Source organism: Seriola lalandi, unplaced genomic scaffold (genome assembly GCF_002814215.2).
Source record: "Seriola lalandi dorsalis isolate HSWRI2012SDOR001 ecotype SW California unplaced genomic scaffold, Sedor1 jcf7180002054343, whole genome shotgun sequence".
NCBI classification, from domain to species: domain Eukaryota; kingdom Metazoa; phylum Chordata; class Actinopteri; order Carangiformes; family Carangidae; genus Seriola; species Seriola lalandi.
In genome coordinates, this window is record NW_019524896.1 from 403,262 (window position 1) to 430,259 (window position 26,998).

Sequence of the window (26,998 nt, forward strand, 5' to 3'; positions counted from 1 at the left end):
AGGCTTGCCTCTATGTCATTCTTGCATTTGTGAGGTATCTGAACAAGACGCCTGATTCAGCCAGTGTCCTCCACACATATATTTCAGGAGCTGTGACAGACTAGAAAAAGGTTTCAGGTGAACTTGCACAAAAAGGTGGCTGCACATTTGCAAATCCAGAGCAGCTCCAGCCTCAATTTGGACAAAAACAAAACAAAAAAACAGACATGGGTCTTTTTGTGCATCTTCACACTATATTTCAGCAGAAACAGTACATGTTGTTTTGAAACTCCTCATTGTTTTATTACATTTCAGAGCTTTGTGAAGCAAAACCAGTTTTCTTTTGAAGCAAACACAAAAAAGGTTTTGGAAACAGAACAAGATTCACAACATTTGGAAAAAAAAAAAAAGAAAAAGATCAATACAATACATGAAGTTGTTATTTTTTTTTCTCCATGTCAAAAACGGTGATGATAATAATATCCAGCTCTAATATATTTTGCATGCTTGCATCTGACAAATCCAACAATCTCAGATGTCGTAGAGAAGATGGGACCTGAGCAGAGTGTCGCTGTGTCTTGTACTCCGACGTGATTGGTTTGCCATGTGATGCTAGTTTTCTAAGATGGCGAGTCAGTATATTTTCTCTTGAGTCCAGTTTGTTACAACTTGGGACTCACTCGTGTCTTTCAGGCGGTCACTTCTGTGAGAGACGAAGGGCGTCGCACTCAGCGGGTCAGCTGGCTACAGCTAAGTCTGATCGGATCCCTTTCACACCGAGTCTGAAAAACGTATTGATGCGTTCGTAGATTTCATTAAGTAACGTGGTGAGTACCGTGTTCATCATAAAGACAGTAATAATGGTTTTAAACCTGTGTGTAAAAGTGTAGTGTGGAGAAAGCATCAGATACACCAAAACACACGAATGCAGCCGTTCAAAATATTACGAGACAATTTAAACAAAGTGTTGCTTAATTTACAAATGTGAAATGCAGTAAATGAAAAAAGCTCATGGGCATAAAAGATGGAGATGTGAAAGTTTGAATGTGCAGACACTGAGGGGAACGCATGCCACCATTTCTCATTCAAAGGCACTGTGTCTTTCCGGTTTGCTGCTGTCGGACTTCTGTACGTCGGTGTCGGGAACTCTGTCGCACACACTATCAGCTACATCTTTTCACAACCAAACTATTTGCTCAACTCTATGACAAAGGACACAACGGATTCACACATTCACAGTGTACTAGCTTGCAGTCTAAAGTAGGAGGAACACTGCACAAAAAAGAAAAAGCAAAAAAACAAACAAAAAAACCCAAAACAAAAACGGTCATTTATTTATTCATTATTTTTAACCTTCCAATTCCACAGCAGGGCACTATGGCTTGAGAAAAAACATTCCTGTCAAAGACTTTCTATGCATAAAGAGACCTTTTAACACCGCAGACTCATTTTCTGTCCTGGTTAGTTAAAGGAGTCCAAATTTAATCTTCATTCAGTTTTGTTGTGTACCACTGAAAGGCAATGCTTAATGGCTTGAGTGCGTACATTCACTTTCAGACTCAGACTTTTCATTTAAGCCAAACTTCAGTTGAATTTTGCTACCGAGCACAAATTTCCACAGGACTCCTGGTGACGTTTGTTGGGCTTCATTTTCAAGGACACAGCTGTTTTATTTTTAGTATTTTAAAATGGTTACTACACAAAAAGTCACCTCTGTCTAAACGTTTTCATCCAGCATGCATGAAAAAATATCGGCATGTAGTACGTTAAATAACCACAGCCAGTTGGCATTATACAAATCTCAATCTTCATCGTTAATAACGTCCATTATAAACCAAAAGTACAAAAACATGAAGGTGATGAATGAGATGACGGATGCTGGTAGACGAGATCCACGTGCTACAGAGACCGGATCAAGGCCAGCATCAGATACTGTAGCTCCACTAAAACAAAACAGTTCAACTCCCACAGGCTGGAGATGACGGGATGTCAACCACAGAGGGAAATAACTAAATCACTAAATGTTCAATCTTTTGAATCATTGTGTTTCTAACAATTCCCTTACAAAGCCTGCAGCGGGTTAATGGTGGTTTGGCTTTTTACTTCAGTTAAAAAACTAGCACTCAGGGTTGGTATAATGCCAGCTGTCGGTGGGTATTTAACATACACAGGGAGCACAGATCTATATTGGAGATATAGATACTGATCATTACATCAGTTCTCTCAGATACTGGCCCAAATAAATCAGTACTAGTGAAATCAAACTCCAATCCAATCCAAACTGCCTGTGTATTCTCTTTGCGTTTTTTCTTTAACGTTACGGAACCTGAACTTCCTGTTTTTAGTGTCACTAACATCTGACCAGTTATATCAGGTAAAGACTTGACCTCAAGTCCAAGAGTAAGCGGACGTTGTGCTGAGACTTTAGTGATGAAGTGAGTTTAAAACAACGTGATAGACCGTACTATAACCTACACTACATGTCACATCACTGCAGGCACAAACTAATTAAAGACTTCACTGCGAGGTGGTGGGAGCAGCGGTGACGCAGACTCACACTGACAACAGCTGTGGTGAAGGTGAGAAAACAATGGCTGAGGGGATCAGATGTTTGGTCACTCGGAGGTATGCAAATCTCAGAAAGCTGAGCCCTCACACCATTTCATTTAAAAAACAGTGAATATTAGAGGTTAGCACAAAGAGGGGAAACAAAGATTACGGATCACACGATCGAGTAGAGATGGTTAACTCTATGGCAACAAACTGAATGTGATATTCAAGACCATCTGCAGCCAGTGGAAATGTGTGTGTGTGTGTGAAGAATTCAACTAGTTTGGAGAAAGAAACCTGCAAAGGCTAAAGGCAAGGCTATGTTTTTGTTTTTTTCTTCCTCCAACAAACATGTCTTCTACTTCTCAGTCCAAACCTGTTGATTGAAACTGCTTTGACAGAACACATGTGACCTTCTTTTGTGAGTCACTGTTGAGCCCAAACCTGCCAGGTAAAGAACTGGTTCCAAAACGCTTAAAAGGAAACCTTCTGGAAAAGGCCAAGGAGTATGTGCGTGATAGAGAGAGAGAGAGAGAGAGAGAGAGAGAGAGAGAGAGAGAGAGAGAGAGAGAGAGAGAGAGAGAGTGTTCTCACATGAACCTATAGAAAAAACCAAATTACAATATAAACAACACACACATAAGCTGTGTCCCACTACAGGCGCCACCTCCTTCAAAGTGTGTGGCGTACAAAGGATGGCACTGAAGGTTAGTGGGCTGAGACGAGACAGTCTACAGAGGACTCACCTTAGCATCATCGCTAATTCCAACCACACGCTACTAAACTAATTGGTGGTCCTCGTCAACACCTAAGGTCAAAAATTACAAGCAGGAAGTTGCCCTCGAACGGCCCAGGATAGTTTATAGTTCAGGCACAGTTCTGACATTTCAGTGTACGATGTTACTGGTTACTATCCATTTATAATTTAATTAACTTTAACTACATAGCTACCAACAAGAAGAAGCAGTGAACTTTATGCCTGGCTTCTATTATTTACATCCTGTAGTATCCTTTTTTTTCATTGGTCCAGTTCATATAATACATTTACCAGTGACCACGTGAATACACCTGGTATATTTGGTCACATAAAAATGGACTTAAATCTGACTTAACGAGTAAATCGACCGGTGGATTTCAGACACCAGCAGTTTCAAATTTAGTCGAAGTGAGGCCGTGTTTCTCTGTCGGAATGTAACACAGTTGGACTTTGAGGGATGTGGCTCCCGAGAAGGAACACAGCTATAATCCTAAACGTGGCTATTTCCTTATCCTAAACCCAACCCTGTCTCCTAAAAAAAAAAAAAAACCTCACGTCCGTGTACAGCTCATTTACAACAGCAAAGACCTTTGGAAAGAAACCTAATGTCGTCCGGATTAAGTAACATGTCTTTCAAAATATATTAGGCAAAAGTATATAAACATGGTTCTTGTGGAGACAGGGTTTGAAACCCATGAACCTAGCCAGCATGGTAAATCTTTCTCAGAGCTTAGGCTACATGATTTCTGGACCAGAAAAAAAACAACAACAACAAAAAAAATTAAAATAAAACAAAACAAAACAAAAAAATCATCTGAAGAGGAACCAAATGACAGCAACGTGTACAGAAATACAGTAACTTTGCAAAAACAGGCATGCTAATGTTCTAATCTCTAGCCCTGGAAATAACACATGGAAAAACAAAAACAAAAAGAAGCTAAATAGGCAGGAACATCTGCACATTATTTAAACACAACAAAATATCCACAAAGGAAAAAAGACCCATAATCCATTACCACGATGATGACCATACTGCATAAAGAATAGTATTATTGGTAATGCACCAGTCTTACATGTGTGTACATGATGAAGGCAGTAATCTGTGAAGTAAAGCTACAGTCCAACCATGGTTATCTAGAGGAAAATAGTTTTTCAGCTTCTGTATTTAACAGTTTATCAATGTAATATTACATACAAGAAAGAGGGTGAGCTACAAGCATGAATTTTGCTTCTTTTTCTTTTCTGTGAGAATTAAACAAATAGAAATCGACATAAAAGGAACTAAGGCATGTGCATGAGGTCTTTACATTTTCCTGTAGAAAGAGACCCATGATTTATTTTTTATTTTTTTTTAATTTTATTTATTTTTTTAAACCTTTTCTGTTGCTTTTTTGTTGTTTTTTTTTTTCTGATGCGACGGGGTGGTGTGTGACATTGCTTTGAGGTTTCAGTGACTGTGACCCCCCCTCGATTAACCTTAAAAACCCCACACCCTTCCACCCTTTCCAACCCCAACCACCCTTCTCCTCCTGATGCTCTCGGGCCGGGAGATTACGCTTTACTCTCGTTGCCGTTCATCTGGGGAGCCTCGTTGGGAACTGTCTTCACCTCGCCCGTGGCGTTCTTCACCTCTGTCTCGCCTTTAGTGTTATCGTCCTTCACAGTCTTACCGCTGTGGGGACAAACACAGAAGCGGGAAGGAGACAAAAAAAAAAAAAAAAAAAAAAAAAGAGAGAGGAGATTCTGTTAACGGCAATTCACTATGTCTCTGTCTCACAGCTAAACTGTCTCTGAGCTGCCTTTTGTGTCATTTTTCAAAGAAAGACGAGAATAAAAAAAAAATCTGGGGGGAAAAACATGCAAGATGCTTTGAGGGAATTTGTTTTCCCTCCTGGAACTGAATGCATTTCACACATAATGGGATCAAGCTCACTATCCTAGCCAGACATCAAATAAGAGTACATGGATGTCACAGCTATTTTCAAGGAACAATGAATGCCGATGTGGAATGAGACAGGGCCGGTACAGTAGGCACAATGCATGAAGGAATGAAAGACTGAGGCATAACCTACAACACAAACTACAATACACAAGGGGATTACACGCCGTCTGGACTGAGCCGGGACACAATGGGAAGAGACTTTAAAGCCATACTTCACTTAAGTCTAACATTTTCTGCTCTTAGCATATGTAACGCTGTTGGAAACATTTGTAGTAACATGCTGCTGCTGCTGCTCCCTCCATTTTGAAAATGTGGCGCAAAACTGTTGTGTCACATGCATTCGTCTCTTCTTCTTTCCTCTGTTAACTCTCAAATAGCAGTTTTTTGGTCAATACATTTCTCTATCCTGCTGACACATATACATGCTCTCTGTGGGCTTAATAAAGTTAGGTGTCCTATATACAGGATCCATAAATACATACGACCCCGACAGTCTTTAAACTGACACAGACTGACTATTAATACCTTCAGACTAGATCTCTGGAAACTTTGATCTCTAATGTTGGTTTCAATAATTTCTCATGTCCATTCAAAGAAAGAACGAAGGAGCCGTAGTCGGGCTGACAGTGTGACATGTGCCCTGAAGGTGGCGTCAGAAAGTACGGCCATGAACAAATAGGTTCATTCCCTCGGGAGCGTGAGAGTTGTCGGCAAATTTCATGTCACATGTTGCAATTTTAGATTTCTTTTTTTAATCTAATGGTGGAAATTTTGCTCCGAAAATGATCATTATCCTCAGTTTAGTCCCGATTGACTGTTTCATTCTGCTGCATATTTCAGTCCTCTGTTAGTTTAAGCCTCATCTTGAGAAATATTTGGCAGGTTTGATCAGGCAACTGTGAAAAATGCTGGACCATGTGGACTCAACCAGGCCAGTGTCATACACAGAGTCACGGCCAAACCCACAATAATCTACTTGTACAAAGTATTTTTATTATCGTATCAACAGTCAAATGCCTTTATTCCTCAAATAAATACAACTGACTGTGATTTCAGATTTATTCTGTTGTTAACTGACCAAAATCCCAAATAGTTCTCATTTATTATATAAAAGCAATTTCCCCAGTAAATGCCAAACTCATCCGTGTTCACCTTGACCATTTAGAAAGTAGTGCAATAATCCTGACGGCACACGGCTGCACAGTCTGAAGCGTTCAGACACCTTGACAAAGTTAAAACCGTTCTACAGACTGGATGTTGCTTTCTGCAGCGTCTCATCTGTCACTGCGAGCTGACGTCACTGTGATCCGTCTCGAGCTTCGCAGACGTCGCTTTTTAAATGTTCTTCTTCTGAATTCAGCCTGAATCTACGAAATTAGTTTTTTTCACAAAAGACAACATCGCAGCCTAATGGATTCATTTAGTCAACAAGTGATGAAACCCCACATTTACACAAGAGTGTGAGAGCATCCGTATTCAACACCCTCCTCTATAACAGACTTGCTGAAGCGTGTGACCTTTAAATGGTCAAACTCTTAAATGCTGCAGTGTCTATAACTACGTCACTCTCAACTCAATGAGCACTCCATCACTTTCATTACTCCTCTAACCAGAGTCCTTTAATTCGCACCTTTTTATGGAACGATCCACTTCACTGGTCCAACGTTTACAGCAATTCAAAGTTGCACTAATTGAATTCGACTGATTGAAACTTTGCTTATGAAACATTGTTTTAAATGAAATGTACAACGGCGCCATGAAATCCCTTTTATCTGTACGATATATGTTGGGGTCTGTAGTCTATGGAAATAGTCTGTGAAGATACTTTTCTATTCAAGAGAGGAAAAATGGCTCCTAAGGAGGAGTGCACCACTCAGAAATCCAATAAATCCACAAGAGGCATGACAAGACATTTCAGTGTTGGGATGCTGAAGAAGGATCACCACATAGATCAGTGGGAGAGCTGCGTTTCAGTGCTGTCAAAGAGTCATGAAGAAAAATCCCTCCTATGACAAGTTTGGTTATATCAAGGTGATGTTGAGCTGACAAGAGCCCTGCTTCTAACTAGCTCTCAACTCCCCGCACTCCATCACTGACATCTTCTTCTGGCCATCCGAGTGAGCAAAGTGTGAGATGAAGGAGAGAAAGTGTGAGGAGTGATTGTCAGTAAGCCTCCGTAATTCATCTTCTGCCACAGCTCTCTCATTATCCTCACAGGCTGTCAGGAATCAGGAACATCTGCAAGCTCTTAGGAGGAAAACCTCCAAATGATAACCCATTACAGTGCCACTGAAATAAGACAAGAATTAAAATAGAAAACAGAGTTGTCTCTGGGAGCTTCGGAGATTTGCCTTTTCTTTTTTTGCCTTCAACATCTATTATCCTTTATCAAATTGAAAAGGACACAACGAACAACAACATGGTGCTGCTGGAGGTCACTTTGTCACAAGTATTTAATTTACTCCAACAAGTTCATTCACCCCTGCGTAACAGAGATGTACTGTATTCTTCAGGGTTCTGCACAACACAGATACAGTCATCTCTGTACTCTTTCACAGAAACAAGCTCATTTCTTTTTCCAAACTAAAGGTTTGTTTACTTGTAGGTTTGCAAAACTGTCTGCTCATCTGACTGATTAAGTTAACTGGATTCATCCTTTATAATACTGGAGGCTCTGCTCACACTCATGCAAGTATTGCCGGATGACCTGGAATGTGAAGAAGGTGCGTTACATCATTCAGCTGCGTGTTTCCCATGATGATGCGGTGAACTGGTTTATCACAGAGATGAAACTTGGGTGAAATATGAAGAAACTGCACGGTAGCAAACGAACAAGCAGAGGGTGGAGGTGGTGGTTGAATGAAGACAGACATGCACTGCTACATCCTTTATTTTTCTGTGCCATTTACCTGCATGGAAAATTTCACCCTTAAATGTTCCTACAGTGATCAGAGTTCAGTGTATTACAGTGTTTATTATATATATTATATCAAATGTTGCATATCTTTTGTTTTGTGTGCCCACTTTCACTCAACCAGCCGTATTTGTTTCTAATAAGTTTATATTTTCAGATTTTTTCCAGGATGCCATTTTACCCCCCCAAAATAAAAGGTGGGTATTTGTAAAAATACCATATCAGTGGACGGACTCCCAGCTTTTGAAAAGCGGGGCATGTCTACAATCACAGCTGTGCTCCCCTTTCAAACTGCAATTAGATTTCTGGCTGCATTTATTCAGGTATAATGAGGCTGTTGTTGGCAGAGACACCGGTATCTCTGCCTCTGGATCTCTTCCTGCAGTATTACTACAGTGCAGCCAAGCCCACAGCCAAACATACTTTCAGTGGGTGATCAGGCAACATTGTCAACATCGACTGAAAGGCAGCGAAGCTCACAAGCACTGATGAAAGTCGAAGGGACTGACACATTTTCCCGTCATTTTCGGCTTCACTTTTCCTTCACGCTGTAATGAAGATGAAAATGTTTTGATCTTTTCAGCTCCTGTTTTTTTGTTTTTCAGTTCTTGTATGAAATTAATGCGAGGCTCATTTTCTCCTTAACCATTTCCAAATTAAATAAACATATTACTTTATATCCCAATTTATTTTTCACAGCTATTAAAGTCCCAAAATGCATTTTCAGAGAATATACTGACTGGTTCCTGACTGGTGTGTGTGGGTCTGACACCTAAACCACTGCATTTACATTTAAGGGTGATTTTTTCTCCTGACTAATGGCGGACTCATGGGTTATGGGGAAGCGTCTAGAAAAGAGGTGACAAGTTGAGGAATGTGGAAATGGAAATATTTCATACTCATTTTGAGCTGGCGTGGTCGAGTCTGCGCACGGGGCATTGGGGGCATCCTCGGCCGGGCCGTCTACTTGTAAGTCCTTACTCTGGGTGCTGTCGGGGGCTTTGACTGGTTCACTCTGGCTCTGTGGCCCATCGGCATTAGCAGAGGGCGGGCTGACTGGCTCTGAGACAGGGGGTATTGGGTTGGACGAGGGGGGAGCTTTAGGTGTGTCGCTCAGGTCGACCAGGGGCCCGACATCAGGTTGGGGGTTAGCTTTAAGCGAACTGGATTGGGCAACAGGGCTGTTTTGGGGGGAGGACTTGGGAGGGGCCACTTTGGTTGGGCTGGAGGCGCTGGTGGTAAGCGTGGTGCTCTCGCTAGCAGGACTGCTGTGCGCCGTGCTAAAGCTCTCAGTAACTGAGTTAGTGGCAGTGGAGGGGAGCAAGTTTACCACAGTGGAGGTGGTGTCTGCAGCAGCAGGCCTGTTTGGTGGGGAGGAGCAGGACAAACAAGGGGGGGAGGAGGAGGAGGAGGGGGGTGGGGAGTGGACACAGCGTAGAAGCCACCAGAAAAGTGAGGGAAAGAAAGAAAAAGGACAACAAGAGAAATAAAGGGGGGTAGAGGGAGAGCGCAGGTCAGGGCATAAACAAGGCAGAGTGAGTGCTACTGTGCTGCAGTGACAAAGTAAAATCTAAACAATCAAAACGTTAGCAACAAAATATCTGTGGAAGGGTAAAACGAAAAACAACAGAACAATAAAGTACAGAAAGTGTGTGGGAGTTTCAGGATTAGGATGCTCATATGCTTTTCACAATAAAGCAAAGCCAGTGTTTGTTGGTCAGAAATAAAAAAGCTGGACAAACTCAATTAGGACAAAAGCGGATTTGACTGTTCGGCTTTAGTGAGATGAAACTACAGGGTTACTGTACGGTTCTGTGACAGTTAAACCGTAACAATCTATAGTTGTTATTTTATCGCAAATTATAAGAGCTGTTACTTTTTTCGGCCTCTCAGCTTTAATTAAAATGATTTAAAATTAATGTAAAGTGTGACACACACACACACCTGTGTAAAAACAACATCATTAACCTTTAATGGTCTGTTCTGCTGGAGGTGCTGAGCCACTTGAACCTTTTCCCAAAATGTGGCTCCCTAGCTCATGCACGTCACTGTTATGGTTTAGTGTTCATGCCTACAGACCTGGGGCTTATTGAATGTTGATTTTTTGGCTTGAGAGAAATTATGCACTTTATAAAAAGATTCGTCACTCATTTCTCTACTCAGATACTGTAAGTCTTGGACCCCCCCCCCGTATAGACTGGGGAGGTGGTGCTGTTCTTCAGCCTACTCACTCAGGTTCTGTCAAAGGCGTGGTCTCATTGGGCTCAGTGGGACCCCCTCCTTCCTGGTTTGGGGTGTGTTCTTCCTCTGCTCTCACCTCAACAATGGGCTCCTTAGACTCATCTTTCCTGTTGTGAGACGGCAACAGACAGTTAGCGAGCTAAGGCGCTAACGGTGACAGATCACACCTCCGTACCAAAAATCTATTTACAGAAACATCCTGGTGATCAGCAGCAACGTAAAAACAAATATGATTTGTGGTTAATGTGCTGAAACATGTAAACACACCGGCGTACTCCTTTAAGCTGTCAAACACACACACTCTCATTCTCTCATTCCAACATCTGAACATCCTCCAGCTTGCATGCACCTGCGGGCTCTGACTGTGGGTTTCCCCCGGGGGCTTTTCTGTTATCATCACGCTGCTCTCTGATTGAGCTAGGCTTTAAAGTGTTCGCTTGCTGGGGGTGACATGTTTAGATCTAAGGTAAGACATCAGCTGTGTACATATCATGATTCGCTCTCAATAAATCTGGTTCAGAGAGCTGTTTAAATATTTATTTGTTATGCTGTGCTCTGAAGTTCACAGCTGGTGTGATGACAGACAGTTCGATATATTGAACTGAACTTTTGATCAAATAAAGGCTAGCATAATTTCAACATGATTACATATTTACTGATCTGTTAAATAAATTACTATATAGATTACTGTTAATACTTTCTATTTGTCTTTAAATGTAATGTGCTATTGCCAATTAAAAGTAAAAGTAACACAAATTCAGAAGTTGAATTTAGTCCCCAAAACCTGGTCTAAGCCTCCCTGTACACTGTAGAGCTGCTCTGAAATAATCAGTATCATGTGGAAAAGGCAGGAAGTCTAATTCCCCTTTTTTCACCAAAGTAGCAGCTATAAGCCGTTTTTTTAAACGTGGGTAAATAAAAGCCGATCCACCGCTGGTCGAGTTTGCCTTTCACCTTTCGCTGCTAGCCGCCGTGCTAACTGCTAAAACAGATCTGTGGTGTCTCATCCCCGGGTTGGTCCTTCTGTAAATGTGTCGGAGCCTCCGTGTGAGACGCTTTGATCGGTGATTGTGCGTTTTTAAAACTTATTTCAGAGCTGCAGCTCACTCTTTCTTCCCAGAGCAGTGTAGCCACTGTGTTTCGGGTGTAACAGCAATGTGATGGACAGGTGACAGGTGTGTTTACACAGGAAGTTGTGAAGGAAAGCCACATTTAATCTTACATTTTTTTATTGTAAATATTTATATTCTTATTATCTGTTTACATGTTCAGCAGCATTTGGAATTGAGAGAGAGAGTTGGTGATCATTCTCTATTGGTTCGTCACTATTAACAAATAGTTTTCATATTACGCATAGAAATTTGGTCCATTGATAATATACAAACATTGATTAGTGCATGTTTAAATATATCATAAATGTATGTGTGACGATGTTAACTTACGTGAATGCCGCCTTGCCCTCTTCAATGTCCTTGCTCTTGGCACCGGGGCCGGCCTTCCCACAGAAGTTAACAGCAATGCACATGAGGAGTCCACACTTGTTGAGGAAGTAGCAGGTGACGTCCACGCCCACCAGCAGCAGGAAGAAGACAACAATGAGGATGCCTACGATGGCTCCGGTGCCGAGGCCTGAGACACGGCCCATGGTGTCTGGGGGACAAGGACAGGGAGAGGGGATACACAAGCAAAACAGGCAGGAAAGAGAGGGGGGAGAAGAGGAGTTAGGAGAGAGAAAAGGGTTTAACATGGAGGAAAGGGGATAGAAAGAAAGTTAGAAAGAGAGAGGGGGGAAAGAGATGATGAGGAATGCAGTCAAGCTTTAAATAAACTGCTTCAGGTTTCAGTTGTCAAGACCTCGAGTGTGTCGTATCTTTTCCCAGGGAATGTGGAGGTAAAGCATGTCAGAGCCACAAGGGAACTAATATGCTGAAACACAATAAAACCCTCATCTCCACTTTCATTATAGCAACTTGATATTTACTCTTGAAAGTCATCATGGCCGACACACTTGAACTGTTCAATTTCACACACAGTCACAGGATTTCCAACGAAAAAAAAAAAAGACACTCATCTGAATCAGTATGTGAAGACAAAGTGGACCTAAAACATCCATGTTCTATCTAAGAGGTTCATGACTTGATTACTAACATTTCTGACATGAAAACTACAGCTACGTCTGTCTGTACTAAATTATCCATCCTGCAGTTGTTGGGACAATTTGCACGAGAGGAAAAACCAGGGGGATCACCAAAGTCATTAGTCAAAGTCACTGTCGCCTAGAAATTACACTTATAAAGCCGTTATGTTTGGAGGGAAACATAATTGCTGCCAGGTTTGTGTTCAGTGGAAACAAAGTGCTGAATTATTGTACTCCAATGGCATTTGTGGTTTGCTGTAAATTAGTAGTGTATAAAAGTAATTTCTGGGCAACAGGGGTTAGGATACATGGTCTGCAAATTTTATGCTAAACCATATTGATATGCTGGTGCTGTTAAGATGACTCACATGGTTTGGTTATTAATTAAGGGAAATGAAAAATGATTAAATCCCCGTGGAATTATAATGATGATAAAAAAAAGGTTGGAAACTCTTGACTTACTGCTGCTAAAAAAAAAAGCACTGAAGGACTTTTATGTAAAACAGAAACTACATAATATAATCCATATATGATTAATTAAAAAAAAAGATTAAGTGACACCATCAGTTTTAACTTACTTATTGGGAGGGATTGTTTTACATTAAGATAGAAAGTTTTGCAAAAAATCCATGTTCTTACCCAAGAAGACAGTGAGGCAGATCACTGGAGTAAACATGGACTGTGATAAAAACCTACCAGGAAAACAATAGTCAAATAACCACATAACCTTTATTAGGAGCTTTTCTTCTTTGAAAAAAAGAAGCTAATATTGGTTATGTGGTTCATAAGCCACGAGGCTTGAGGTCAAACAGGGTTATCCAAGCAGCTGTTTATCATCATGTTTATAATTCCACTTTGAGGTCAAAGTGCAAATGCAGGTTCTTTTTTTCTCACTGAGATTACTCTACATAAACAAATGCAAATGCAGTGTATAGACAGGAGGGAATAAACAGGATTTGGAGGTCCAAGGCAGTTCAGGCTTTGCGGCTTTGCATTTCAAGAACGGCTTTCTCAGCTCTCGTCATTCGTTCTGGCATTTGATGAGGTGTTTTTTTTTTTTTTTTTTAATAAACCCAAGCTAATAAATGGAAGCCAAATTTCCATCCTGCATTTTAGCAGAAAACAAAAACAAAAACAAAAAACTGAATCCATGAAATGTCAGGTCATCACGACTTTTATAAATGGTTGAGAAGTGACTGAACTGCCTGAAAATGTTTCAACATTGGGCCAAATTCTCATTTCATGGGGGACAAAACACAAGCTACTTACCACAACTTGTCAAACAGGGAAAACATTTGTATTGCAATGCTTACTTACAGACTCACAGTGCTCAATGGGTGTGCATGGATCCGTGACCCTGACAAATACGGTTTGGTTATATACAATTGTGTCAGCTTGCGGGCTTGTTTGCACGGAGCATGTCATTTACATACTCAGCTCTGATTGGGTAAAGTTTTTTTTTTGTCATAGCCGCTATACAAGCAGGTTCCCATTTTATGTTATATCACAGAGAAGTGGGAAGGTGCCGATGGTGTCAATAATTTAGTTTGAAGCACATTTAAATTTACGTGGAGCAGGAAACAACTGTTGCTTCTTTTTCACGCGGGAATCCGACTGTCGCTCCCACGTGTCAGAGGACGTCTGCGTGAGGCTAAACTTTTCTCAACTTACCCAAGTTGTACAGCTGGGTGCCTTTTGAGTCTTTGAGAAGTGGAATGCAGCACCTGTATCAAACGGCAACCTTGATGTTGACCCATGAGAGGACACGAGGGGACGACATCAAGACAGAACCAGATGGAGGCTCGGCTTTAAAAATGTAGTGTTACAAATGTCTTCACGCACAGTCTAATATCGCCACATGTCCCTAAATTATTAATACAATCACTGCCGACAGAATTAATTACCCGTGTCAAATCACCACGAGCCATTGCCTGTTTGTATTAATCACATCTTTTTTTTTTTTCTTCCTCATACTGTGTTACATAAGAGAGCCCTGCAACACCAGGAAGTCAGGTCAGAGAGGCGGTAGAGATGGTGGCTATCACTTCCCCGTGTCTGAGAAGGATCAAGGGCTCCTCAGACTGTCTGAGGAGAGCGTGAGCATGAGGACCATCTTAATGTAAACTGATTATAACCCAGGGAACAGCTCCTGACAAACACGTTTCTACAGTACGAGCCCATGTGTGTTAAACGCTTAAACACAGAATGAATAAAAAAACTAAACAAACATGAGCATGTTCAGGAGCAGCTGTAAGGGATGTATCAAAGATACTATACAACAAAAGACGGCGCGTTACAGGCAGCACCAGTGGTAAGAAATGGGATACACTTCCTGTCTCCTAAGTCGGCGAGTGAGAGATCTGTGTCGTGAGATCTCGCGAGAGTTTGTTGCGGAGACAGAAACGGGTCTCGAATAAAATAGTTTTTCTCCTGATCCGTCTGTCTGAAAAATGTCATTTTAATGTCAGAATGTTTGGAAGATCTGTGGCTTGTGAAAAATCGATCCAGTATTCATTTAGGTGACTATGGGGAGAAAGAATCGAAGAGACTCAGACCTGCCGCTGGTCTCCTAAAGAGGGAATGATTGTAAGTGCGCCTTCTCCTTTCTCAAATGTCTCTGGTTTAACGCTGTTGATAGGTTTAACCCCTGGCTTCTGTTATTTACATCCTGCTCTTTCCTTTTCATTGGTCCAGTTTATGTGACATATTTACCATTGACATGTAAAACGTCCAGACTTTACGAGTCGACAAGCCCTGCCTGAACGCACCATTTAACACCTGACTGACACAAATTAGGGCAAATTATGGCCACGATTCTCTTGGCCTCTGAAGTGAATCCTGTAAACATTCGACGTTTCCATCCTGCACACGTTAAAAACCTTAAAAACCCTGCAGACAGCCGCTGTGGGCACAAGCTTTCTGTTGACTGATAATGATGCTTTTTAAATTCCTATCTACGGCCCTCAAACAGGTTATGTTTGTGCTTGCCGCACTTGTTTGACAGATACATTTCCAAGGGAGAGCAGAGCCCGTGGTCAATCGAGACATTCAATTTAAATTACCATCTTCCTCTTTCTTGGTTGCACTGTTGTGTGCAAACCTTAATTTCCTTGGTTTGTTCTGTCAAAGTAGCAGGAGTGTGCCAGCTCCGAGTACTTATAGGTGACTAAAGTTGAGCAGACAACACTTGTTTACCCCCTGCCCAGCCCTTCATTTGCATTTTAACAGGCACAATAAATCATGTAGCATGTATTCAGTGCTGGGGGGGGGGGTTTCTTGCTGAGTGCTCACCGAGATAGAAAGCACAAATCTATGTGTCAGGAAGGACTACACAACATTTCTCTTTACAGGCTTGTCAGGTACAGTACTGAGCCGGTTCCCCAGAAGACTGCTGATAACAGGCTGCATGTGATAAGCCTCAATTTCACTGAAAGCCACACATTCCCGAGAAATCAATAACTGGTTACTGTCCAGCGCAGGCAATCTGCCACATTTGTGTACCAGTACATGGATGAAAACCCTTCATACTGGCAGTTAATTTACATAACATTATAGCACTGAAAGACTCACTCAAACACTGGCTACTGACTGGGATGCATAACTTCAGCAGAATGCATGCCGACTTTTTATATTTAACCTCTCAAACCCTGTCCGACCCATTGGTGGCTCTATCTTTACAAACCCGTGTTGTAAAGGATGTTTAAACACGAAGAAATGCATTTTAATTCTCAAAACATGCAGCGGTTTCTAAAGATTCCAGTCATGTCGGGCTGAATTTGAGGGGAAATGGGAGTAAAATAATGTCTGACACAACAAATCTACACTTACACATAACGTGGTCAGATGTAAATGAAGCTGCAGAATACTGTAGAAGGAGAGTTAAAGGCATGTTGACACTCAAGAGTGGGGCGGCACTTATTTCACCAGAGGGACCACACACTGAAAAATCAAAAGAGCCTTCTGTACGCACTGAAGTGCAGTGAGGATTAATCAGATCTCTACGTCGCAGAGAGCAAAAAAAAAAAACAAAACACCCAAATGTTCGGCACTACATTTCTCAGAGGAACAAAACACGGTGCTCATCCTCTGCAGGGGGAGAAAGACAGTTCTGAGGAGTAGACAGACAGAGAGGACAGATGGTTTGATTCCAGTTATAACTGAGGTGTAAAAGAGGACAGACGTGTCAAACATCAGCCGGCCTCACTGGGGACTGCGACATCGCCCCACTACTGCTGTAAACCCACTGCCTGTGTTTCTGCAGCACATCCAGAGGTGATCACACTCGCAACCTCCTGAACCACATACTGTACTAATTCTACAAATCACGTGATATATACTAATAGTCCTGCATGAGTCTTTGAGGCTAGTGTACAAAAAATACTTCTAATTAACAGAAGTGACAGACATTATTGGTTTTTCAAAATCACTCTCATGGTTTTAATTCTATGTAGCCGTGTCGAGCTGCATTTCATTACGGTAAAAAAAATTGTCAACATCAACAGCCCACTCATAAATAAAGTATTTTCTAGTTAGTCACTTTTCTAGTTAGTCAGACATTACATACTCTTAACCTGCTCAGAATAAGTTTGTGTTACAGAACTGGGACACATCCTCGATCTCTAATGACTCTCACACGACTGTCATGTGACCTGAAGGATTCTCAGGGACTCTTGTGTGGCTTTCAAGGTTTGAGCAAAACCCTGACAGGTGTTTTTTTTTTTTTTTGGTTTAAAAACTCCAGAGATGCACCGCGAGTCAGTCACTGAAGCAACATCTTCCATTAGTGCCACAGCTCAGCGAATAGTTTCATTTCAACCTGATATATGAAAATATGAAAATATGATGATGTCGGAAGAGTTCATGCAGTGAAATATACACAGACTTACAGATGCCGGTTTCATAGAGTTTATAAATTGGTGCAGACAAATACAGATTCTATGTTATAAAGTGTGTTTTTCTAAATTTGGAAAACTTAAAGAAGTTTTTAAGAGGTTAATAACTATATAATAACTTCAAATTGGTAATAAGAATTGTAAACAAACCCATACATGTCAATAATGTGTCTTGTAATCCATATTCTACATAAATCTCAACGGTTTATGGCGTCCCTCTCTCCTGTCTTTCTTCTTTTAAGCGTTGCATTGACCTCATTTGGCTCAATAAAGTTTCTTCAGTAATTCTCATGTTTGTATCCTCCATCAGAGCTCTGCCACAGTGTGGCACTGCACCACCGTTAAAACACACAACAGCCTCAGCAGAGTGATGTTGACAACTGGCTCCCTCTCTGACTGATTAAGATCTTTGGAAATTCTTCATGCAGGAGGAAGTGCGTGTGGCTGGATGGGATTTCAAGCATTTAAATGAAGATTTCAGTCGCTAGTGAAGCAACAGGCATCACAAACCGACGTGCACACTGGATGTGCAAATATGAACTGCTAACTCATTTTCATGGAGTGGAGGATGAAGGGGAGAAGCGCTTGAACTTTAAAATTTTAACTCTGTAATGTAGTGAGTTTAATGTACAGTGATAATGTTGTTAAATAGAGATGTTCGCTGTCAGTTCTCTGATTGTTTTATACCTTCGCTGCGCACAAAGTTCTTCAGTCAGAATGAGAATATGAAATTTTCATCTGATGATAAAACAAAAACCACATGAGGTCTTCTGTAATAAATAGCTAAATTGTGGAAAAAGACAAATTAAAGATAAAAGACGGGAGAGACGATGGAGGAACATTTCTAAATTACAGAATAAAAGCAACTTGTCGCTTCATTTCCTGTAAAACTCTGCTGATTTGATCTCTGCTTGTATCCCAATATGCATCTCATTAATCACATCGAGCGGACAAACAGGGAAAATGTTTTAGTCTGTGCAAAGAGAGTTCATCTGAAAGCTCCTGAACAGTAACGGCAGCTCTTCCTTGTTCAGTGGGTGATCTGTGAAATAATCTGTGTACACGCACTGCAAGTGAGTCTGATGCACACATTTACATGACGGTCCTGATTAGTAAAAATGGAAATCGCTCAGCACTGATCAGCACCTCCATTACTCAGTAGGTCCCGATGAACAACAGGAGGGAACAACAAGTGACAAAGAACACCTCAAGGGTGTCGTAAAGTCTTATTATCTCAGTGACAGGACTCAGTGGAGATGAAACAGCAGGGCCAGGGATAATAAACTGAGTCTCATCTCTGATATCAACACTGGAAAGAGGGAAGGTGAGAAGGCCAAGGTTTAGAGATGAAGAGATGCCCCCCCCCTCCAAAAAAGAAAATCTACAGCTGTTTTTTTCATCTTTGCCAGTATAATTTTTCTCATTCCTGTTTGGGGAAACAGGGCTTTACTACATCAAGCTTATTTCTACCTTCAGGTGTAGTGATATTTAGTGATATTATGGTGCTTCTACATCCCGAGTCACAGGAAGAGCCTCTTGAGCAAACTTCACCGTGGCGTCGCCTCCAAAGCCGCCTTCAAAGGTGACAAATACACGCGAAAAACCTCTGACATTGGCTTATTTGGAATTGAAGTGCTCTTTGCGAAAGACTAGCACTGCTTCAAGGAGACCTTCTGAATTTCTGTTTTTCAAATAGTAAGTCAAGTACATGGTATGTTTGGTGTTTAAGCACTTAAACCCACGGGAACATCTTTGATAAGCAACTGACAACAAATATACGTCCTCTTTTTGGAAGATGTCATATTTTCTGCATTTCAACGCCGGGCTGAAATACAAGAGAAGAGCAGGGGGCATTAATGCCACAAGGGGGTATTTTTCCATCTATAACTCTTCTCATGGACACAGTAAACATCAATCCATCTGCACCATATCATTTGGACTGCCTTACAATTTTTGGCAACACTCAGCTGAAATAAATTAAAGATGAGTAGCTAAAGAAACACACCTCAGGTTCGGTCCATGGCCTTAAAAGGAAAAAGTCTCAGTATTTATCACTGGTCACCGGAACGCCGGCTCTCCGCTGTTTTCATGTTCAAGACAGAGAAAACAAGCACCATTCACATCTGTCTGATTACTGAAAATGTATCAATGCTTTATTAATTCTCTCACAATGAACTGTTGTGTATCATGGCTGTAGGTGATGTGAGCCTCTTCTTTTTTTATGCATCGCTTTTCCCTCACCTCTCTCGATTCTGCAGCTCTTTAATGCCTCATAGAGCCGAGTGTGGAACAAATGTTTGCACAGATGGAAACTGTATAGAGGGCTTTGAGTATCTGTAGCGCTTGGCTACCAGTGTTAAGTATTGATATAAGATATTGTTTGATTGCACAAAGATTGATCAGATGCCTAAAACAATGTATATTTCCTTCAGAGGTCGTGTGACTTATGACTCGTCTCTGTCAAGAGCAAAAGTCGAATTAATTTGCCACAAGACTGCACAGGGGGGACAAGAGGGTCGATGTGTGGGTCAATAAGTCATGTGATCTTGACTGTGACCTTCTCTTGAACTAACAATTATAATTAAGGTTCTTTAGCCTTAGTGAAGTTTTTTCTCTTCTTTTTGAATCCAATCCATGATCTCGGTGTCGGATCAGAAAACTAATATTACAAACGACATATTTTGTTGTTTAATTTTGATGACGTGTTGCAATGTCATCAAATTTCTGTGTTTTTTTCTGACTGGACACTGGATTGATTTCATGCTAGATCATGTTAGCATGTTCGCTAGCTATAACCAAAATTTGCTCAACAAGCCATCGCTGTCACCTTGCTGATGCACATCTGATTTGTTCTAGTGTTTAGATAGTTGCATATTAAAATGTTCTTTTCACTAATAATGAATAATTACAGCTTCCATGAAGTTTTCATGTTAGCTGTAGTCGCTAACAGTTGTTTGTTTCTAACAAACAGATTATTGTCTTACATTTGTTTATACTGTAGCAGCCAACACGTGATACTAAATTAAGATTATGGATGTATTTAAGATTAAAAAAAGGTGAGTAAAAGAAGCTGAGCTAGCTTAGAACTGGAGAATTTAGTTTTTAGTTTCACAAAAAAGGAGTCATGTGTAATTGCAAAGCCTCTATACAATATACACTGTTTACCATTTGTTCCTTTTTCTTTAAAATGCATATTGTGTCTTGTTCAGTTAGGCTATAGCCAGGCTTCTACTCTTTCAACATCTGGGTTTAACAGTCATGTGTGGCGTGGTGTAATGCAACACTGAATGCAGAATACAGACATTTTGTTAAAGCTCCAGAGGGAAAAAAAAAAAATTGGCTAAAATCAGCTTCACAATCCAGGCCATGAACAGTCAGTACAAGTCAGCACTGTGTCACACATCTTAGTATGTATAATATCTAAAGCTTCAGAAAGCCATTACTTTCATGAAAGAAAAAGAAACATAATTTATTTCAACCCTACAATGGTTACATGGAAATACACTGATACGTACTTACAAAAATGTCTCCGAGAATAAAATCATTTCACATTATTGAAAATGAAATTTTTAGTGTTTTAACAGCGGTTGCATTTAGGTGTTTTTTAGACATTTCTCTGCTTTCAGGTAAAAAGAGAACTTGAACCGTCAAAATAACAGCTGATTTTCTTGTATTTCATGAAGATCAGTTTGAAAAGAGAACGTACACTTGTCACAAAACATGATTAGTTTTTCTGCACAACCTTCTGCCCTCTCCTGACAAGGCGGTTACATAACAATGTATTTGAACGTGAGGCATAATATGTAAAGATGACAAGTAATAAAGTGTCTTGAAAAACAAACAAACAAACAAAAAAAAAAACGAATACTCTGACCATAATCAATATTAAATGTCTCTGCAAATGTTATCTTTCCTCATTTTTTTGTACAGAAGGACCTTCCAAGCTCGTATCCCAGAAAAAGAAACTGAAATCAGGCACAGCATTTGCACTCGTCACCGTGTTAACACATTCATAATGCTTGACTGGGGAGCTTCGAAGCAGCTGCATAGCACATTCATGAATACTGGATCATGCCTCGTGTCAGCTTTCATGCAGTTTTCATGCTTTTATGTCATTTGTGACATAAACAGTGGAATGACGTGTCTGATTAATAGGCAATAAATTCCAAAATAAAAGTCTCTTTACAATTGCCATTTCCGGTTAGAACATTGTAGACACATAATCAAACAGTGTAAGGTAATTATTTCTATTTATCACCCCTCTTAAGATCACATTAAGGCATTATGAATGTGTTACTAACTGTATCTAAAACAAGGCGGCAACGCTTTGTTTACATTATATCTCAGTAGAGCACCCGTGTCCTACTTTAACATTGACAAAACCCTCTAAAAGTTTCCCTTTCTGAATCTTTTCAGTTACAACATGAAAAAAAAAAAAAAAAAAAGATGAAAAAAAAAAAAATTAACAGAATCTAAATCCCCAAAATCTGAGAATGATGCAAGTACTGAGCACCCTGTAATAACGTCATGAAACCAATGTCTTGACTCTTCATCTTTTTTTTTTTTTTTTTTTTTTTTTTTATCTTGTGTGTGGCTGCACAAGGGTCGAAAGGCATAGAAAGCAAAGGGGGTCTGTGCCCAAAGATTTCAAAGGCTCAGACTTTCCTCTTTCTCCTTGAACAAAATCAGTTTATGAGAGCCAGTGCACAGTCAGCACGGACAGCAGGAGAGCTGCCAGACTGTACGTCACACATCGGCAACCGAGGGTAGCTGATGTTATCCACCAACAATGTACATATATCAATATCCATACAGAGTGGTAACCATAGCAATAAGGTGTGGCAGGAAAAAAAAAAACAAACAAAAACAACAACAAAAAAACACAATAAAGGCACAAACAGAGAAAGAAATTTGTGTGTATGACAATGTCATGGTCCATAGGTGCCCAAGAAGATCACACATGAAGACAGGAGGAGGACACGGAGAAAAAGGGGAAGCAGGAGAGAAAGAGGGAAAAGAGGGAGAGAGATAGAAAAATAGGTCAGAAATACAGAAATACAAGTCTGAAAGGTTATTAGAGACTGAACCGAGGAATAAAAAAAGGAAGTCTAAGTTAGAGGATCAAAGTAAAAAGAAGTCATAGCATGTTAGTAGCACGGCAAATGACACGTGGTTCATGGCGGGCATGGGGTGGAAGGGCACAGAAATGAAGGAAATGAGGGATGACAACAGGAGGGAAGACATTTCAAACACACTGCAGTGCAGCCTCCCTCTGTTCTAACGTTTCACAGAAACAAGAGGAGGTTTTAATCAGCCATGGCGCAGATCAGTGGCAGAGTTTAGGATAAGATAGATGACGACCTGGATGCCAGAACACATCCACGTGAGTCGAGCTATTATCTCTCATCCGTAATGGCCAGTGGTGTAATGTCAGGTAAACGCAAGTATCTGTATCCATTAGACCATTAATGGAGCTGTGATAGACACAGCAGGGACTTTAGATTTTGGTTGTGTGTGTTTTTGGAAGCGGGAGACAAAGGCTGGCATATTGACTGACAAAAAAAATACAACCAATTTCCAATCAGCAGCTCCCTCTCCTAAGCCTGCAGAGTAATGATGCTGGATTGGTTTGCCGCTGCAGCATCAGCTACTGACTTCATGTGCAAAAGCAGCGAGATCACAAAGAAATCTATTTATTCAGATGAATTGACAGTTTTATTAGCAGCAAATAGCAAAATGGCAGCACTGTGTTCATAAATTAGGTGGTATGGTTTTCTCTTTTTGCAGCTTTGCAAAGACATTGGTTAAAAACTTTTCCTAATTATCAAAGAGGAATCCGGGCGGGATTATGTTTCTTCTAAAACACATTTGCTGTTTTGCGAATCACCGGGATATAAACAACTCTTCTAGGAGACAAAGTTGGAAAAAAAAACAGGTCAGTGGCTAAAAGAGTTTTTTAAAAAATGACATACAAATTTAACAAAAGGAAAGTTTTGTTCAGCGAATGCGGCAGCTGTTTTTTTGTGGTCAATAACTTTGTGCTTCAGCAACCATTACACCACTGGTCATGGCAGGGAGAATAGCCCATGCAAAAAAACCACACATCCAAAACACAAGCTGGTTATGAAGGTCACGTCTATGACATGGATGACAGAGTGATCTCATGTTATAAAGACCGCAAAGGTTAAGAGGTGTTTTCTTTTTGTAGTTTCACTCCAATGTCAACCTTAGCCGGGGAGATTTGGATGGATCATTTATCAACACCTGCCACTTTTGTGTCCATATAAGCAAATTTACACAACCTGTGTTTATTTTGACTGACACTTTTGGCTTGAGAATTATGATGATGTTTTATCTCTCCACAGCTGGGCAGCATTTTTGCCTTCTGCGAGTCCAAGGCACGCAAAACGCTGCCCAGCTGTACCTGCGGAGAACTGGAATTACACAAGCCGAATGGTAGAAACGTTTTTGACACAACAGATTCAACGGATCATTTTCCCCAAAGAAGAGATAACTGAGATGTTTTCAGAGATCCTTCACTCTGAAATGCTTTCAAATCACTTGAATCAATATGTTTTTTTGTGGCATTTTGTGTGTGTGTGTGTGTGTGTGTGTGTGTGTGTGTGTGTGTGTGTGTGTGTGTGTTTGTGTGACTGCTTTCTGAGCATGTATTTAAACAAAGAAAAAGAAAGACTACAATTCAAACAGGTTGAAACTCAGCCTTGGGTCAACACGTTGCATTCACAATTTGCGTTACAGTGCCAATTTAGCGCATAGAGCCAGTGTAAATTTACAGAGGAGCAGCTGTTTTAGGCCAATGTGACCGAAAACAGCTGTGAAACCTTCTGGAATTAAATTCTGATGTTGGAGCTAAAAATAAAACTCAGAAATTTCCCATGTGCCTTGAAGTGAGGAAAAAACAACAGCAACTTGGAAGAAATACTAAAAAATATCCCAACACAAAAAAACATTAAATTAAAGTAATTACGGGAATTAAAAGGGGGACTGACTTGGAAGAAGCCCATGTAAACTTCTGCTCTGGTAGTATTATAAGTGATCCAAACCTCCCACTGCTATATGGCTGTTGTCCAGCAAGCACATAAAAAAGAAAATAACTGCTTTCTTTATGTGCCATGCACCGACAGCCGTTGCTTTTTAGGGTCTCCAGTAAAGAACAGACGAAATTAATCAAGTTGGAAGTGGCACCATGCAAAGATTGTAAGGGCTGCTTCCCCACCTAACTAGGCCGCACACTGTATATATTCAGGTCAGCCACGGACCCTGAACTGTGAGACCCACTGAACCTGTGGAAGGGCGGAGGTGGAAGAGGAAGACGGAGGCCGACAGAGAGAATAAAAATAACAGACGATGTGGAGAAACCATGAGTGAGTCGATGAGGGAGTTAGAGACAGATGTAATATGAATAAAGAGACAGAGAAAGTAAAATGGATCAAGACAAAATAAATAAAACAGGGACAGGATAATAAAATATAAAAGGAAAATAAAAAACGAATTCTGCTTTATAAATCTAAATCTGTCCATTTGCTAGGATTTATCTTCTTTTTTTTTTTCCTTTTTAAAACAAACTGTGACATATTGTACTTGAAAAGCTGACATGATAATTATTTAATGAAACGTTACAGGTTCTTATTCCTGCTTCAAACATTATAGTTTCTTTAAGATATCTGTACCACACAGTGATGGACAGTTGGCCCGAGGCATAAACAAAGAGTTTGTGCAGCTGCAGAGGCCCAAGGCCACGAAAGGCCCAACTACGGTGTTTTGTTTTTATTCATTTTTTTTTATTACATATTTGAGGAAATCACCTCTTTTATTGTTGTGAAACTCAGTTGTCTACTTTGCTGTGTTTAGAAACATCACATAGAGGAAGTTTTTAGGTTGAAAAATGGGAAGCCAGTGAGGGATCCTGTCCTAATTGTCTGTCTATAGTGTCTCTCTCTGCTGAGACCCTCCCCTTGTGGGAGCTGTGCTTCCAGTATGCCGCTGTGTTAAGGTCAGAGCGGATGTTATTCTATATTTTTCTCATTGTCAACAAATCCCACGATAAAAACAAACAACCAATCATTACTTTCCGACTTTGCGACCCTGTCTGTGGCCTTCAGCCCTAAAGCCATCTGTTCGTACTGAAATTGTAAATCTTTAGTAACAGTTCACAAATATATAGTTTTATTCTCAAAAAAGAGGGCAAATAATCTCCAAAAACATCTGTTACAGCTGTTGCTGTAGTTAGTTGCTGTAGCACACGTTATTCAAACAGGAGTAAAGAAGGCATTTGTGGTGGATTATTTTCAGCCGCAGATTAGTTTTGGGATTTAGGAGTATAATTATGGTGTTGTAAATTTTACCAGGTTCATTTATTTTCTGTCTTTCTTTTCAGTTATTGTAATTGTAGTTTCTTTTTGTTCTTCTCAGTGACTCCCATGTGCTGGAAACGTATGTATTTGTTTAACAAATGAGTCATTCTGAAATGTTTCATTTACAAAACTTTATATCTACCACTTGCAGACATGTAATCTGTGTTTTCTCTAACTTATGCATCTCTTCAACACCGCTCCATCATGGTCTTTAAGTTGTTGCAGAATATTATGGGATGTTGTAATGACTATATATTAAGGCTTTTAAGGCATGAGCGAATGTGAACATTATGTTTTTCCGATGCTAATAAAAATAATGATGAATTCTTCTCTAATTTTTTTTAAATTAATCTAATTTTCTAATCAAATGAAGCTTGAAATGTTTGTGTCATTTCATTAGGTTCCTTGATGTTCGCTTGTTGTGTTTGAAGTAATGAGGATCTCTTTAGTGAAGACAGAAACTAGGAGGCCAGAAATCTCTGAAACTGAGGGTGAGGATGGAAGAAAGACGAAGATGATGAAAATGAAGAAGTTTCTTTTTTTTGTTTTCAATAGAAAATAAAAAAAAGATAGTTGGAGGAGAAAGAAATTTAACCTGTTACACAGCTCAGGTATATCCTGCGATGGGGAGGCAGCCCGAGTTAAAACGTGCACCTTACACACAGCACAGCATCAGAGCAAAGGCAGACCGTGACCACCTGGGTAGAGAAGTATTTGGTATTAACTGGACAAAACACTCTGGGTCTGACTGATATCTGCTCCGACTGTAGCGGTCACTGAACTCGAGCGGCGACAGCTCCCTTATAGCAGATACTGGAGCCCGGCAGAGCAGAATACTATGATGCTGAGTTTTATCTGCAGCAGCAGAGAATCGAAGAGGAGCAAAAAAAAAAAAAAAGTACAGTGAGGCCTCTGCTCTTCGTATGGATGCAACAGCTATTGTTGACCTTGTGCAGCCTGGGATCTCAAATTCTGTGAAGTGAGCACAATGTTTTGAAATGCAAATAAGAGGCTCTATGAAGAAAAAAAAAAGACAAAACAAAAAAAAACGAGGAATGTATTGCTCCAAGAGGAAAGGATTAGCTGGGGGAGACATAACTGGAAACAAGCAGACGTTTGGCATTAACAGTAAAAAAAGAAAGAGAGAACAGGCCAGAGGTAAAATGAAAATAAACTTCAGATGACCCAGCTGAGAGCCACGTGTGCATTTT

At 40.4% G+C, this 26,998-nt stretch overlaps 1 protein-coding gene across 7 annotated transcripts in view; it reads right to left on the reverse strand.

Moving 5' to 3' along the window:
- Positions 1-211: 211 nt before the first annotated feature.
- Positions 212-26,998, reverse strand: part of LOC111656087 (neural cell adhesion molecule 1-like) — a 241,098-nt gene continuing 214,311 nt past the window's right edge. For 4 of the 7 annotated variants that reach the window (XM_087174362.1, XM_087174363.1, XM_087174361.1 and 1 more), the window contains 4 exons: positions 11,826-12,033; positions 10,374-10,490; positions 9,042-9,503; positions 212-4,958 (listed from right to left, as the gene is read on the reverse strand). In XM_087174362.1, the coding sequence (XP_087030488.1) occupies positions 4,838-4,958; positions 9,042-9,503; positions 10,374-10,490; positions 11,826-12,033 (908 nt within the window). In that variant the 3' untranslated portion in view covers positions 212-4,837. The remainder of the gene's footprint in view (positions 4,959-9,041; positions 9,504-10,373; positions 10,491-11,825; positions 12,034-26,998) is intronic. The other 3 variants (XM_087174365.1, XM_087174366.1, XM_023407670.2) reach the window with 1 other exon arrangement.